The following is a 16,517-nucleotide window of genomic DNA, read 5'->3' on the forward strand; positions in this document are numbered from 1 at the left end:
GTGTGAGTGAGTGGGCGCGTGTATATGAGTGTGAGTGAGTGGGCGTGTGTGAGTGAGTGGGCGCGTGCGTGTATATGAGTGTGAGTGAGTGGGTGCGTGTATATGAGTGTGAGTGAGTGGGCGGGTGCTTGTATATGAGTGTGAGTGAGTGGGCGTGTGTGAGTGAGTGGGCGCGTGCGTGTATATGAGTGTGAGTGAGTGGGAGCGTGTATATGAGTGTGAGTGGGCGCGTGTATATGAGTGTGAGTGAGTGAGCGTGTGCGTGTATATGAGTGTGAGTGAGTGGGCGCGTGCGTGTATATGAGTGTGAGTGAGTGGGCGCGTGTATATGAGTGTGAGTGAGTGGGCGCGTGTATATGAGTGTGAGTGAGTGGGCGCGTGTATATGAGTGTGAGTGAGTGAGTGCGTGTATATGAGTGTGAGTGAGCGGGTGCGTGTATATGAGTGTGAGTGAGCGGGTGCGTGTATATGAGTGTGAGTGAGTGGGTGCGTGTATATGAGTGTGAGTGAGTGGGCGCGTGCGTGTATATGAGTGTGAGTGAGCGGGTGCGTGTATATGAGTGTGAGTGAGTGGGTGCGTGTATATGAGTGTGAGTGAGTGCGTGTATATGAGTGTGAGTGAGTGGGCGCGTGTATATGAGTGTGAGTGAGTGGGTGCGTGTATATGAGTGTGAGTGAGTGGCGTGTATATGAGTGTGAGTGAGTGAGTGCGTGTATATGAGTGTGAGTGAGTGGGTGCGTGTATATGAGTGTGAGTGAGTGGGTGCGTGTATATGAGTGTGAGTGAGTGTGCGTGTATATGAGTGTGAGTGAGTGGGTGCGTGTATATGAGTGAGTGGAGTGCGTGTATATGAGTGTGAGTGAGTGGAGTGCGTGTATATGAGTGTGAGTGAGTGGAGCGTGTATATGAGTGTGAGTGAGTGGGTGCGTGTATATGAGTGTGAGTGAGTGGAGTGCGTGTATATGAGTGTGAGTGAGTGGTGCGTGTATATGAGTGTGAGTGAGTGGGTGCGTGTATATGAGTGTGAGTGAGTGGAGTGCGTGTATATGAGTGTGAGTGAGTGGGTGCGTGTATATGAGTGTGAGTGAGTGGGTGCGTGTATATGAGTGTGAGTGAGTGAGTGCGTGTATATGAGTGTGAGTGAGTGGGTGCGTGTATATGAGTGTGAGTGAGTGGGTGCGTGTATATGAGTGTGAGTGAGTGGGTGCGTGTATATGAGTGTGAGTGAGTGGGCGCGTGTATATGAGTGTGAGTGAGTGGGGCGTGTATATGAGTGTGAGTGAGTGGGTGCGTGTATATGAGTGTGAGTGAGTGGGTGCGTGTATATGAGTGTGAGTGAGTGGCGTGCGTGTATATGAGTGTGAGTGAGTGGAGTGCGTGTATATGAGTGTGAGTGAGTGGAGTGCGTGTATATGAGTGTGAGTGAGTGGAGTGCGTGTATATGAGTGTGAGTGAGTGGGTGCGTGTATATGAGTGTGAGTGAGTGGGTGCGTGTATATGAGTGTGAGTGAGTGGGTGCGTGTATATGAGTGTGAGTGAGTGGGTGCGTGTATATGAGTGTGAGTGAGTGGGTGCGTGTATATGAGTGTGAGTGAGTGGGTGCGTGTATATGAGTGTGAGTGAGTGGAGCGTGTATATGAGTGTGAGTGAGTGGGCGTGTATATGAGTGTGAGTGAGTGGGTGCGTGTATATGAGTGTGAGTGAGTGGAGTGCGTGTATATGAGTGTGAGTGAGTGGGTGCGTGTATATGAGTGTGAGTGAGTGGGTGGCGTGTATATGAGTGTGAGTGAGTGGGTGCGTGTATATGAGTGTGAGTGAGTGGGTGCGTGTATATGAGTGTGAGTGAGTGAGTGAGCGTGTATATGAGTGTGAGTGAGTGGGTGCGTGTATATGAGTGTGAGTGAGTGGGTGCGTGTATATGAGTGTGAGTGAGTGGGCGTGTATATGAGTGTGAGTGAGTGGAGTGCGTGTATATGAGTGTGAGTGAGTGGCGTGTATATGAGTGTGAGTGAGTGGGTGCGTGTATATGAGTGTGAGTGAGTGGGCGCGTGTATATGAGTGTGAGTGAGTGGGTGCGTGTATATGAGTGTGAGTGAGTGGGTGCGTGTATATGAGTGTGAGTGAGTGCGTGTATATGAGTGTGAGTGAGTGGGTGCGTGTATATGAGTGAGTGGGTGCGTGTATATGAGTGTGAGTGAGTGGGTGCGTGTATATGAGTGTGAGTGAGTGGGTGCGTGTATATGAGTGTGAGTGAGTGGGTGCGTGTATATGAGTGTGAGTGAGTGGGTGCGTGTATATGAGTGTGAGTGAGTGGGTGCGTGTATATGAGTGTGAGTGAGTGGGTGCGTGTATATGAGTGTGAGTGAGTGCGTGTATATGAGTGTGAGTGAGTGGAGTGCGTGTATATGAGTGTGAGTGAGTGGGTGCGTGTATATGAGTGTGAGTGAGTGGGCGCGTGTATATGAGTGTGAGTGAGTGGAGTGCGTGTATATGAGTGTGAGTGAGTGGGTAGCGTGTATATGAGTGTGAGTGAGTGAGTGCGTGTATATGAGTGTGAGTGAGTGGGTGCGTGTATATGAGTGTGAGTGAGTGGGTGCGTGTATATGAGTGTGAGTGAGTGGGTGCGTGTATATGAGTGTGAGTGAGTGGGTGCGTGTATATGAGTGTGAGTGAGTGGGTGCGTGTATATGAGTGTGAGTGAGTGGGTGCGTGTATATGAGTGTGAGTGAGTGGGTGCGTGTATATGAGTGTGAGTGAGTGGGTGCGTGTATATGAGTGTGAGTGAGTGAGTGCGTGTATATGAGTGTGAGTGAGTGGGCGCGTGTATATGAGTGTGAGTGAGTGGGTGCGTGTATATGAGTGTGAGTGAGTGGGTGCGTGTATATGAGTGTGAGTGAGTGGGTGCGTGTATATGAGTGTGAGTGAGTGGGTGCGTGTATATGAGTGTGAGTGAGTGGCGTGTATATGAGTGTGAGTGAGTGCGTGTATATGAGTGTGAGTGAGTGGGCGCGTGCGTGTATATGAGTGTGAGTGAGTGGGCGCGTGCGTGTATATGAGTGTGAGTGAGTGGGCGCGTGTATATGAGTGTGAGTGAGCGGGTGCGTGTATATGAGTGTGAGTGAGCGGGTGCGTGTATATGAGTGTGAGTGAGCGGGTGCGTGTATATGAGTGTGAGTGAGTGGGCGCGTGCGTGTATTTGAGTGTGAGTGAGTGCGTGTATATGAGTGTGAGTGAGTGGGCGCGTGTATATGAGTGTGAGTGAGCGGGTGCGTGTATATGAGTGTGAGTGAGCGGGTGCGTGTATATGAGTGTGAGTGAGCGGGTGCGTGTATATGAGTGTGAGTGAGTGGGTGCGTGTATATGAGTGTGAGTGAGTGGGTGCGTGTATATGAGTGTGAGTGAGTGGGCGCGTGTATATGAGTGTGAGTGAGTGGCGCGTGCGTGTATATGAGTGTGAGTGAGTGGGCGCGTGTATATGAGTGTGAGTGAGTGGGCGTGTGTGAGTGAGTGGGCGCGTGCGTGTATATGAGTGTGAGTGAGTGGGTGCGTGTATATGAGTGTGAGTGAGTGGGTGCGTGTATATGAGTGTGAGTGAGTGGGTGCGTGTATATGAGTGTGAGTGAGTGGGTGCGTGTATATGAGTGTGAGTGAGTGGGCGCGTGTATATGAGTGTGAGTGAGTGAGTGGGCGAGTGTATATGAGTGTGAGTGAGTGGGTGCGTGTATATGAGTGTGAGTGAGTGGGTGGGTGCGTGTATATGAGTGTGAGTGGGTGGGCGCGTGTATATGAGTGTGAGTGAGTGGGTGGGTTCGTGTATATGAGTGTGAGTGAGTGGGTGCGTGTATATGAGTGTGAGTGAGTGGGTGCGTGTATATGAGTGTGAGTGAGTGGGTGCGTGTATATGAGTGTGAGTGAGTGGGTGCGTGTATATGAGTGTGAGTGGGTGGGTGCGTGTATATGAGTGTGAGTGAGTGAGTGGGCGCGTGTATATGAGTGTGAGTGAGTGGAGCGCGTGTATATGAGTGTGAGTGAGTGGAGCGTGTATATGAGTGTGAGTGAGTGGAGCGTGTATATGAGTGTGAGTGAGTGGAGCGTGTATATGAGTGTGAGTGAGTGGAGCGTGTATATGAGTGTGAGTGAGTGGGCGTGTATATGAGTGTGAGTGAGTGAGCGTGTATATGAGTGTGAGTGAGTGGAGCGTGTATATGAGTGTGAGTGAGTGAGGCGTGTATATGAGTGTGAGTGAGTGGTAGCGTGTATATGAGTGTGAGTGAGTGAGGCGTGTATATGAGTGTGAGTGGGTGGGAGCGTGTATATGAGTGTGAGTGGGTGAGCGCGTGTATATGAGTGTGAGTGGGTGGGCGCGTGTATATGAGTGTGAGTGAGTGGGTGGGCTCGTGTATATGAGTGTGAGTGAGTGGGTGCGTGTATATGAGTGTGAGTGAGTGGGTGCGTGTATATGAGTGTGAGTGAGTGGGTGCGTGTATATGAGTGTGAGTGAGTGGGTGCGTGTATATGAGTGTGAGTGAGTGCGTGTATATGAGTGTGAGTGAGTGGGTGCGTGTATATGAGTGTGAGTGAGTGGGCGCGTGTATATGAGTGTGAGTGAGTGGGCGTGTGTGAGTGAGTGGGCGCGTGCGTGTATATGAGTGTGAGTGAGTGGGTGCGTGTATATGAGTGTGAGTGAGTGGGCGGGTGTATATGAGTGTGAGTGAGTGGGCGGGTGTATATGAGTGTGAGTGAGTGGGCGCGTGCGTGTATATGAGTGTGAGTGAGTGGGCGCGTGTATATGAGTGTGAGTGAGTGGGCGGGTGTATATGAGTGTGAGTGAGTGGGCGGGTGTATATGAGTGTGAGTGAGTGGGCGCGTGCGTGTATATGAGTGCGAGTGAGTGGGCGCGTGTATATGAGTGTGAGTGAGTGAGCGCGTGTATATGAGTGTGAGTGAGTGGGCGCGTGCGTGTATGAGTGAGTGGGCGCGTGCTTGTATGAGTGAGTGGGCGCGTGTATATTTACATTTACATTTATGCATTTGGCAGACGCTTTTATCCAAAGCGACTTACAGTGCAATTATTACAGGGATAATCGCCCCAGAGCAACCTGGAGTTAAGTGCCTTGCTCAAGGACACAATGGTGGTGGCCGTGGGGTTAGAACCAGCGACCATCTGATTAACAGCCCAGTGCTTTAGCCACTACGCCACCACCACTCCACATATATGAGTGTGAGAGAGTGGGCGCGTGCGTGTACATGAGTGAGTGGGCGCGTGTACATGAGTGTGAGTGAGTGGGCGCGTGTATATGAGTGTGAGTGGGCGCGTGCGTGTACATGAGTGAGTGGGCGCGTGCGTGTATATGAGTGTGAGTGAGTGGGCGCGTGTATATGAGTGTGAGTGAGTGGGCGCGTGTATATGAGTGTGAGTGAGTGGGCGCGTGTATATGAGTGTGAGTGAGTGAGTGGGCGGGTGTATATGAGTGTGAGTGAGTGGGTGGGTGCGTGTATATGAGTGTGAGTGAGTGGGTGCGTGTATATGAGTGTGAGTGAGTGGCGCGTGCGTGTATATGAGTGTGAGTGAGTGAGGCGTGCGTGTATATGAGTGTGAGTGAGTGGAGGGTGCTTGTATATGAGTGTGAGTGAGTGGTAGAGTGCGTGTATATGAGTGTGAGTGAGTGAAGTGTGTGAGTGAGTGGGCGCATGCGTGTATATGAGTGTGAGTGAGTGGGCGCGTGTATATGAGTGTGAGTGAGTGGGCGCGTGTATATGAGTGTGAGTGGGCGCGTGTATATGAGTGTGAGTGAGTGGGCGTGTGAGTGAGTGGGCGCGTGCGTGTATATGAGTGTGAGTGAGTGGGTGCGTGTATATGAGTGTGAGTGAGTGAGTGGGCGGGTGTATATGAGTGAGTGAGTGGGCGCGTGCGTGTATATGAGTGTGAGTGAGTGGGTGCGTGTATATGAGTGTTAGTGAGTGGGCGCGTGTATATGAGTGTGAGTGAGTGGGTGCGTGTATATGAGTGTGAGTGAGTGGGCGCGTGTATATGAGTGTGAGTGATTGGGCGGGTGTATATGAGTGTGAGTGAGTGGGCGCGTGCGTGCGTGTATATGAGTGTGAGTGAGTGGGCGTGTGTGAGTGAGTGGGCGCGTGCGTGTATATGAGTGTGAGTGAGTGGGCGCGTGCGTGTATATGAGTGTGAGTGAGTGGGCGCGTGCGTGTATATGAGTGTGAGTGAGTGGGTGCGTGCGTGTATATGAGTGTGAGTGAGTGGGCGCGTGCGTGTATATGAGTGTGAGTGAGTGGGCGCGTGTATATGAGTGTGAGTGAGTGGGCGCGTGTATATGAGTGTGAGTGAGTGGGCGCGTGTATATGAGTGTGAGTGAGTGGGCGGGTGTATATGAGTGTGAGTGAGTGGGCGCGTGTATATGAGTGAGTGAGTGGGCGCGTGTATATGAGTGTGAGTGAGCGGGCGGGTGTATATGAGTGTGAGTGAGCGGGTGCGTGTATATGAGTGTGAGTGAGTGGGCGCGTGTACATGAGTGTGAGTGAGTGGGCGTGTGCGTGTATATGAGTGTGAGTGAGTGGGTGCGTGTATATGAGTGTGAGTGAGTGGGTGCGTGTATATGAGTGTGAGTGAGTGGGTGCGTGTATATGAGTGTGAGTGAGTGAGCGCGTGTATATGAGTGTGAGTGAGTGAGTGGGTGCGTGTATATGAGTGTGAGTGAGTGGGTGCGTGTATATGAGTGTGAGTGAGTGAGTGGGTGCGTGTATATGAGTGTGAGTGGGTGGGTGCGTGTATATGAGTGTGAGTGAGTGGGTGCGTGTATATGAGTGTGAGTGAGTGGGCGGGTGCGTGTATATGAGTGTGAGTGAGTGGGTGCGTGTATATGAGTGTGAGTGAGTGGAGTGCGTGTATATGAGTGTGAGTGAGTGGGTGCGTGTATATGAGTGTGAGTGAGTGGCGCGTGTATATGAGTGTGAGTGAGTGGTGCGTGTATATGAGTGTGAGTGAGTGGCGCGTGTATATGAGTGTGAGTGAGTGGGCGCGTGTATATGAGTGTGAGTGAGTGGGCGGGTGCGTGTATATGAGTGTGAGTGAGTGGGCGGGTGCGTGTATATGAGTGTGAGTGAGTGGGCGCGTGTATATGAGTGTGAGTGAGTGGGCGGGTGTATATGAGTGTGAGTGAGTGGGCGGGTGTATATGAGTGTGAGTGAGTGGGCGCGTGTATATGTGTGAGTGAGTGGGCGCGTGTATATGAGTGTGAGTGAGTGGGCGCGTGTATATGAGTGTGAGTGAGTGGGTGCGTGTATATGAGTGTGAGTGGGTGCGTGTATATGAGTGTGAGTGAGTGGGTGCGTGTATATGAGTGTGAGTGGGTGCGTGTATATGAGTGTGAGTGAGTGGGTGCGTGTATATGAGTGTGAGTGAGTGGGTGCGTGTATATGAGTGTGAGTGAGTGGGTGGGCGCGTGTATATGAGTGTGAGTGAGTGGGCGCGTGTATATGAGTGTGAGTGAGTGGGCGCGTGTATATGAGTGTGAGTGAGTGAGCGCGTGTATATGAGTGTGAGTGAGTGAGGCGTGTATATGAGTGTGAGTGAGTGGAGCGTGTATATGAGTGTGAGTGAGTGGAGCGTGTATATGAGTGTGAGTGGGTGGAGCGTGTATATGAGTGTGAGTGGGTGGGCGTGTATATGAGTGTGAGTGGGTGGGGCGTGTATATGAGTGTGAGTGAGTGGAGTGCGTGTATATGAGTGTGAGTGAGTGGGTGCGTGTATATGAGTGTGAGTGAGTGGGTGCGTGTATATGAGTGTGAGTGAGTGGAGCGTGTATATGAGTGTGAGTGAGTGGGCGCGTGTATATGAGTGTGAGTGAGTGGGTGCGTGTATATGAGTGTGAGTGAGTGAGCGCGTGTATATGAGTGTGAGTGAGTGGGTGCGTGTATATGAGTGTGAGTGAGTGGGCGCGTGTATATGAGTGTGAGTGAGTGGGCGTGTGTGAGTGAGTGGGCGCGTGCGTGTATATGAATGTGAGTGAGTGGGTGCGTGTATATGAGTGTGAGTGAGTGGGCGGGTGTATATGAGTGTGAGTGAGTGGGCGGATGTATATGAGTGTGAGTGAGTGGGCGCGTGCGTGTATATGAGTGTGAGTGAGTGGGCGCGTGTATATGAGTGTGAGTGAGTGGGCGGGTGTATATGAGTGTGAGTGAGTGGGCGGGTGTATATGAGTGTGAGTGAGTGGGCGCGTGCGTGTATATGAGTGCGAGTGAGTGGGCGCGTGTATATGAGTGTGAGTGAGTGGGCGCGTGTATATGAGTGTGAGTGAGTGGGCGCGTGCGTGTATGAGTGAGTGGGCGCGTGTATATTTACATTTACATTTATGCATTTGGCAGACGCTTTTATCCAAAGCGACTTACAGTGCAATTATTACAGGGATAATCGCCCCAGAGCAACCTGGAGTTAAGTGCCTTGCTCAAGGACACAATGGTGGTGGCCGTGGGGTTAGAACCAGCGACCATCTGATTAACAGCCCAGTGCTTTAGCCACTACGCCACCACCACTCCACATATATGAGTGTGAGAGAGTGGGCGCGTGCGTGTACATGAGTGAGTGGGCGCGTGTACATGAGTGTGAGTGAGTGGGCGCGTGTATATGAGTGTGAGTGGAGCGTGCGTGTACATGAGTGAGTGGAGCGTCGCGTGTATATGAGTGTGAGTGAGTGAGGCGTGTATATGAGTGTGAGTGAGTGGGCGCGTGTATATGAGTGTGAGTGAGTGGGCGCGTGTATATGAGTGTGAGTGAGTGGGCGCGTGTATATGAGTGTGAGTGGGTGGGTGCGTGTATATGAGTGTGAGTGAGTGGGTGGGTGCGTGTATATGAGTGTGAGTGAGTGGGTGGGTGCGTGTATATGAGTGTGAGTGAGTGGGTGGGTGCGTGTATATGAGTGTGAGTGAGTGGGTGGGTGCGTGTATATGAGTGTGAGTGAGTGGGCGGGTGCGTGTATATGAGTGTGAGTGAGTGGGCGCGTGCGTGTATATGAGTGTGAGTGAGTGGGCGCGTGCGTGTATATGAGTGTGAGTGAGTGGGCGGGTGCTTGTATATGAGTGTGAGTGAGTGGGCGGGTGCGTGTATATGAGTGTGAGTGAGTGGGCGTGTGTGAGTGAGTGGGCGCGTGCGTGTATATGAGTGTGAGTGAGTGGGCGCGTGTATATGAGTGTGAGTGGGCGCGTGTATATGAGTGTGAGTGAGTGAGCGTGTGAGTGAGTGGGCGCGTGCGTGTATATGAGTGTGAGTGAGTGGGTGCGTGTATATGAGTGTGAGTGAGTGAGTGGGCGGGTGTATATGAGTGAGTGAGTGGGCGCGTGCGTGTATATGAGTGTGAGTGAGTGGGTGCGTGTATATGAGTGTGAGTGAGTGGGCGCGTGTATATGAGTGTGAGTGAGTGGGTGCGTGTATATGAGTGTGAGTGAGTGGGCGCGTGTATATGAGTGTGAGTGATTGGGCGGGTGTATATGAGTGTGAGTGAGTGGGCGCGTGCGTGTATATGAGTGTGAGTGAGTGGGCGTGTGTGAGTGAGTGGAGCGTCGCGTGTATATGAGTGTGAGTGAGTGGGGCGTGTATATGAGTGTGAGTGAGTGGAGTGCGTGTATATGAGTGTGAGTGAGTGGAGTGCGTGTATATGAGTGTGAGTGAGTGGAGCGTGTATATGAGTGTGAGTAATTGGGCGGGTGTATATGAGTGTGAGTGAGTGGGCGCGTGTATATGAGTGAGTGAGTGGGCGCGTGTATATGAGTGTGAGTGAGTGGGCGGGTGTATATGAGTGTGAGTGGGCGCGTGTATATGAGTGTGAGTGAGTGGGCGCGTGTATATGAGTGTGAGTGATTGGGCGGGTGTATATGAGTGTGAGTGAGTGGGCGCGTGTATATGAGTGAGTGAGTGGGCGCGTGTATATGAGTGTGAGTGAGTGGGCGGGTGTATATGAGTGTGAGTGAGTGGGTGGGTGCGTGTATATGAGTGTGAGTGAGTGGGTGCGTGTATATGAGTGTGAGTGAGTGGGTGCGTGTATATGAGTGTGAGTGAGTGGGTGCGTGTATATGAGTGTGAGTGAGTGGGTGGGTGCATGTATATGAGTGTGAGTGAGTGGGCGGGTGCGTGTATATGAGTGTGAGTGAGTGGGCGTGTGCGTGTATATGAGTGTGAGTGAGTGGGCGGGTGCGTGTATATGAGTGTGAGTGAGTGGGCGTGTGCGTGTGCGTGTATATGAGTGTGAGTGAGTGGGTGGGTGCGTGTATATGAGTGTGAGTGAGCGGGTGGGTGCGTGTATATGAGTGTGAGTGAGTGGGTGTGTGCGTGTATATGAGTGTGAGTGAGTGGGTGGGTGCGTGTATATGAGTGTGAGTGAGTGGGCGTGTATATGAGTGTGAGTGAGTGTGTGTATATGAGTGTGAGTGAGTGGGTGCGTGTATATGAGTGTGAGTGGGTGGGTGCGTGTATATGAGTGTGAGTGAGCGGGTGCGTGTATATGAGTGTGAGTGAGCGGGTGCGTGTATATGAGTGTGAGTGAGTGGGCGCTTGCGTGTATATGAGTGTGAGTGAGTGGGCGCGTGTATATGAGTGTGAGTGAGTGGGCGCGTGTATATGAGTGTGAGTGAGTGGGCGTGTGTATATGAGTGTGAGTGAGTGGGCATGTGTATATGAGTGTGAGTGAGCGGGTGCGTGTATATGAGTGTGAGTGAGTGGGCGCTTGCGTGTATATGAGTGTGAGTGAGTGGGCGTGTGTATATGAGTGTGAGTGAGTGGGCATGTGTATATGAGTGTGAGTGAGCGGGCGCGTGTATATGAGTGTGAGTGAGTGGGTGCGTGTATATGAGTGTGAGTGAGTGGGCGCTTGCGTGTATATGAGTGTGAGTGAGTGGGCGCTTGCGTGTATATGAGTGTGAGTGAGTGGTAGCGTGTATATGAGTGTGAGTGAGTGGGCGCGTGTATATGAGTGTGAGTGAGTGGGCGTGTATATGAGTGTGAGTGAGTGGGCGCGTGTATATGAGTGTGAGTGAGTGGGAGCGTGTATATGAGTGTGAGTGAGTGGGTGCGTGTATATGAGTGTGAGTGGGTGGGCGTGTGTGAGTGAGTGGGCGCGTGCGTGTATATGAGTGTGAGTGGGTGGGCGCGTGTATATGAGTGTGAGTGAGTGGGCGTGTGTGAGTGAGTGGGCGCGTGCGTGTATATGAGTGTGAGTGAGTGGGCGGGTGTATATGAGTGTGAGTGAGTGGGCGCGTGTATATGAGTGTGAGTGAGTGGGTGCGTGTATATGAGTGTGAGTGAGTGGGAGCGTGTATATGAGTGTGAGTGGGTGGGCGCGTGTATATGAGTGTGAGTGAGTGGGCGCGTGTATATGAGTGTGAGTGAGTGGGAGCGTGTACATGAGTGTGAGTGGGCGCGTGTATATGAGTGTGAGTGGAGTGTGAGTGGGTGGGTGCGTGTATATGAGTGCGAGTGAGTGGGCGGGTGCGTGTATATGAGTGCGAGTGAGTGGGTGGGTGCGTGAATATGAGCGCGAGTAAGTGGGCGCGTGAATATGAGTGTGAGTGAGTGGGCGCGTGTATATGAGTGTGAGTGAGTGGGCGCGTGCGTGCGTGCGTGTATATGAGTGTGAGTGAGTGGGCGCGTGTATATGAGTGTGAGTGAGTGAGTGGGCGGGTGTATATGAGTGTGAGTGAGTGGGTGCGTGTATATGAGTGTGAGTGAGTGGGCGCGTGTATATGAGTGTGAGTGAGTGGGTGCGTGTATATGAGTGTGAGTGAGTGGGCGCGTGTATATGAGTGTGAGTGAGTGAGTGCGTGTATATGAGTGTGAGTGAGTGGGTGCGTGTATATGAGTGTGAGTGAGTGAGGCGTGTATATGAGTGTGAGTGAGTGGGGCGTGTATATGAGTGTGAGTGAGTGGGTGCGTGTATATGAGTGTGAGTGAGTGGAGCGTGTATATGAGTGTGAGTGAGTGAGGCGTGTATATGAGTGTGAGTGAGTGAGTAGCGTGTATATGAGTGTGAGTGAGTGGGAGCGTGTATATGAGTGTGAGTGAGTGAGCGCGTGTATATGAGTGTGAGTGAGTGGAGCGTGTATATGAGTGTGAGTGAGTGGGGCGTGTATATGAGTGTGAGTGAGTGGGGCGTGTATATGAGTGTGAGTGAGTGGGGCGTGTATATGAGTGTGAGTGAGTGGGCGCGTGTATATGAGTGTGAGTGAGTGAGCGCGTGTATATGAGTGTGAGTGAGTGGAGCGTGTATATGAGTGTGAGTGAGTGGAGCGTGTATATGAGTGTGAGTGAGTGAGTGCGTGTATATGAGTGTGAGTGAGTGAGTGCGTGTATATGAGTGTGAGTGAGTGAGTGCGTGTATATGAGTGTGAGTGAGTGAGTGCGTGTATATGAGTGTGAGTGAGTGAGTGCGTGTATATGAGTGTGAGTGAGTGAGTGCGTGTATATGAGTGTGAGTGAGTGGAGTGCGTGTATATGAGTGTGAGTGAGTGGAGTGCGTGTATATGAGTGTGAGTGAGTGGGTGCGTGTATATGAGTGTGAGTGAGTGCGTGTATATGAGTGTGAGTGAGTGGAGTGCGTGTATATGAGTGTGAGTGAGTGGGTGCGTGTATATGAGTGTGAGTGAGTGGGTGCGTGTATATGAGTGTGAGTGAGTGGAGTGCGTGTATATGAGTGTGAGTGAGTGGGTGCGTGTATATGAGTGTGAGTGAGTGGGTGCGTGTATATGAGTGTGAGTGAGTGGGTGCGTGTATATGAGTGTGAGTGAGTGGAGTGCGTGTATATGAGTGTGAGTGAGTGGGTGCGTGTATATGAGTGTGAGTGAGTGGGTGCGTGTATATGAGTGTGAGTGAGTGGGCGCGTGTATATGAGTGTGAGTGAGTGGGCGCGTGTATATGAGTGTGAGTGAGTGGGCGCGTGTATATGAGTGTGAGTGAGTGGGCGCGTGTATATGAGTGTGAGTGAGCGGGTGCGTGTATATGAGTGTGAGTGAGCGGGTGCGTGTATATGAGTGTGAGTGAGTGGGCGCTTGCGTGTATATGAGTGTGAGTGAGTGGGCGCTTGCGTGTATATGAGTGTGAGTGGAGTGTGAGTGAGTGGGCGCATGTATATGAGTGTGAGTGAGTGGGCGCGTGTATATGAGTGTGAGTGAGTGAGTGGGTGGGTGCGTGAATATGAGCGCGAGTAAGTGGGCGCGTGAATATGAGTGTGAGTGAGTGGGCGCGTGTATATGAGTGTGAGTGAGTGGGCGCGTGCGTGTATATGAGTGTGAGTGAGTGGGCGCGTGTATATGAGTGTGAGTGAGTGGGCGTGTGCGTGTATATGAGTGTGAGTGAGTGGGCGGGTGTATATGAGTGTGAGTGAGTGGGCGCGTGTATATGAGTGTGAGTGAGTGGGTGCGTGTATATGAGTGTGAGTGAGTGGGTGCGTGTATATGAGTGTGAGTGAGTGGGCGCGTGTATATGAGTGTGAGTGAGTGGGTGCGTGTATATGAGTGTGAGTGAGTGGGTGCGTGTATATGAGTGTGAGTGAGTGGGCGCGTGTATATGAGTGTGAGTGAGTGGGTGCGTGTATATGAGTGTGAGTGAGTGGGTGCGTGTATATGAGTGTGAGTGAGTGGGTGCGTGTATATGAGTGTGAGTGAGTGGGTGCGTGTATATGAGTGTGAGTGAGTGGGCGCGTGTATATGAGTGTGAGTGAGTGGGCGCGTGTATATGAGTGTGAGTGAGTGGGGCGTGTATATGAGTGTGAGTGAGCGGGTGCGTGTATATGAGTGTGAGTGAGTGGGTGCGTGTATATGAGTGTGAGTGAGTGGGCGCTTGCGTGTATATGAGTGTGAGTGAGTGGGCGCTTGCGTGTATATGAGTGTGAGTGGAGTGTGAGTGAGTGGGCGCATGTATATGAGTGTGAGTGAGTGGGCGCGTGTATATGAGTGTGAGTGAGTGAGTGGGTGGGTGCGTGAATATGAGCGCGAGTAAGTGGGCGCGTGAATATGAGTGTGAGTGAGTGGGCGCGTGTATATGAGTGTGAGTGAGTGGGCGCGTGCGTGTATATGAGTGTGAGTGAGTGGGCGCGTGTATATGAGTGTGAGTGAGTGGGCGTGTGCGTGTATATGAGTGTGAGTGAGTGGGCGGGTGTATATGAGTGTGAGTGAGTGGGCGCGTGTATATGAGTGTGAGTGAGTGGGTGCGTGTATATGAGTGTGAGTGGGCGCGTGCGTGCGTGCGTGTATATGAGTGTGAGTGAGTGGGCGCGTGCGTGTATATTAGTGTGAGTGAGTGGGTGCGTGTATATGAGTGTGAGTGGGCGGGTGCGTGTATATGAGTGTGAGTGAGTGGGCGCGTGCGTGTATATTAGTGTGAGTGAGTGGGTGCATATGAGTGTGAGTGAGTGGGTGCATATGAGTGTGAGTGAGTGGGTGCATATGAGTGTGAGTGAGTGGGTGCATATGAGTGTGAGTGAGTGGGTGCGTGTACATGAGTGTGTGTGCTCCAATATTAGAAACTCCATTAAACCGGCAGGAAAAAAAGAACAGAATATAATAGTATTATCTTATAAACACACACACAATAAACTCGTCGTTAAGTCATCATCAAATGTGTGTATGAGATGAACAGAGTGATTGTCACACAATGGCGCGCACGCACACACACACACACACACACACACACACACACACACACACACACACACACATCTTACTGACACATTCATGCTCAATTACACTACTGGAGTCAATGGGAACTCTTAATAAAGACCAGTGTTTATTTTAAACCTGTTAATCGTTTTTTTTTGTTGTTAGTTTCTCGCGCATGTGCTGCAGAATCACTCATTGAACATGAATAATTACGCGACAGGATCATATTATCCGTATAAACTAGGGCTGTCAACGAATATTCTAAATTCGAATATATATTCGAATAGTTTTAAAAAACAGAAATTCGAAGGTGAAAATTAATATTCGAATGTGGAAAAAAAAAACGCGCCCGCGGTAGCAGATGTGCGGCTGTCTGCTTTGCGAGTGGGCGTGCTGCCTGAGGGGTCTTTGTTGTCACATTTCTCGGAATTGTGTGCCTCATTTTATTTAACGTTAAACAGAAACATGACTAAAATGTAAGGCTACTGTACTGACTGAATAGATGTTGCATGAATAAGGTAGGTTAGATACAGCAGTTTCATGCACTGCAGGCTTCCACTGGTTTGATTATTTACCGTTTCATGTCAAGGAAAAGTTCCATGTTTACCACAGCACAGCTCGCTCGGAGCGTTCAATGTCGGTTCTATATACTGTAAAACTTCAATTAATGTTAATAATTTGTTTTAATCACTGAATGAAGCCTGCTATATTTGGGACAAGAGTCGCGACCTTATATTGCTTGCACAAAACTCTTGATCAGCACTCAACATTTGTTTATTGTTGTTGTTCTTTTAAACCGTTATGCGCAGAGAGCGTGAGGGCGAGAGAGAGAGAAAGAGTGCCTGCGCGTGCGAGCGAGAGTGAGGTCTTGGCCATTAGTTGATTTACTTGTTTTTGTGTAGGTAATACGTTGTCAAATATGTTTAAACTTAAATAAACTACCTATACAAATAGTTATGTCTCTTTGTATTAATTTGTCCTGTTATTGACGTAATGCGCGTCATTGACCAAATGCGCAACCAGATATTCGAATAGTTCGAATATATGTGTTTTTTTTTAGAGGGAATATTCGAATGTCATTTTTGAGCAATTTTGACAGCCCTAGTATAAACCCGCTCTAAATGTCTCATTACAACGATACGTCTCGGTAACTATGATTAATTAAATAACATTTTTAATCACTCACCATGATGATTTTGAGAAGTACTGAGGAGCCGCACGCGACAGGAAGAACTGCGTCACAGAAGCGACACAAACACGCTTCCGCCAGATGAATATGGAAGCCCAGAAGTGCCATTTACAAAAGCGCGAAGGACTCAATTATCAATAAATAAGTCCATTTATAAATGTGTTTATTTATTTCATGTTTAAAATGTAATTTAATGTAGCAATAAATAAGTACATTACTGAGTCTTTTATATGCACTTTTTAATGCACTTTAAAAGCACCTTTTAAAAGGTATTTGGCAATCGCTTTTCTCAATTCATTTGCCAGTGGCTTTTCTTTCTCCTTTTTCTTTTTGCTTTTCCTGTTTGCTGTGAAATGCTATGTTAAGTGTTTCAGTTCCAGGCGCGGGGCGGGAGGCTGGTTCTGTTGGCAGCATCATGAGTACCAGCTCCCATCCTGAACACATATCACTGTGCACATTCAGGTAGCATTTCACAGCAACAGTGAATGAGCTACCATCAACTACTGATATGCTTCACATACGTTTCTGATGCGCAGGGTTCACAAATCCAATAATATCACGTAAACTGCTCGTACCATCGTCCAATAACAGGCCGTCTTACTTCCTCTTGGAGTGGTACAAGGGAGAGGGGGTGTGTCTGATAACTGAGCGGAAAGTTCATTGGTTGCTCCC

At 50.3% G+C, this 16,517-nt stretch overlaps 1 protein-coding gene across 1 annotated transcript in view; it reads right to left on the reverse strand.

Annotated features, from left to right (window-relative positions):
* The window catches only part of cct2 (chaperonin containing TCP1, subunit 2 (beta)), a 44,286-nt gene extending 28,379 nt beyond the window's left edge, over positions 1-15,907 (reverse strand). Inside the window, exon 1 of the mRNA XM_052118243.1 lies at positions 15,843-15,907. Within this exon, the coding sequence (XP_051974203.1) occupies positions 15,843-15,845 (3 nt within the window). The 5' untranslated portion in view covers positions 15,846-15,907. The remainder of the gene's footprint in view (positions 1-15,842) is intronic.
* Between the last annotated feature and the right edge of the window lie 610 nt (positions 15,908-16,517).

This window comes from Xyrauchen texanus, chromosome 45 (assembly GCF_025860055.1).
Source record: "Xyrauchen texanus isolate HMW12.3.18 chromosome 45, RBS_HiC_50CHRs, whole genome shotgun sequence".
NCBI lineage: Eukaryota > Metazoa > Chordata > Actinopteri > Cypriniformes > Catostomidae > Xyrauchen > Xyrauchen texanus.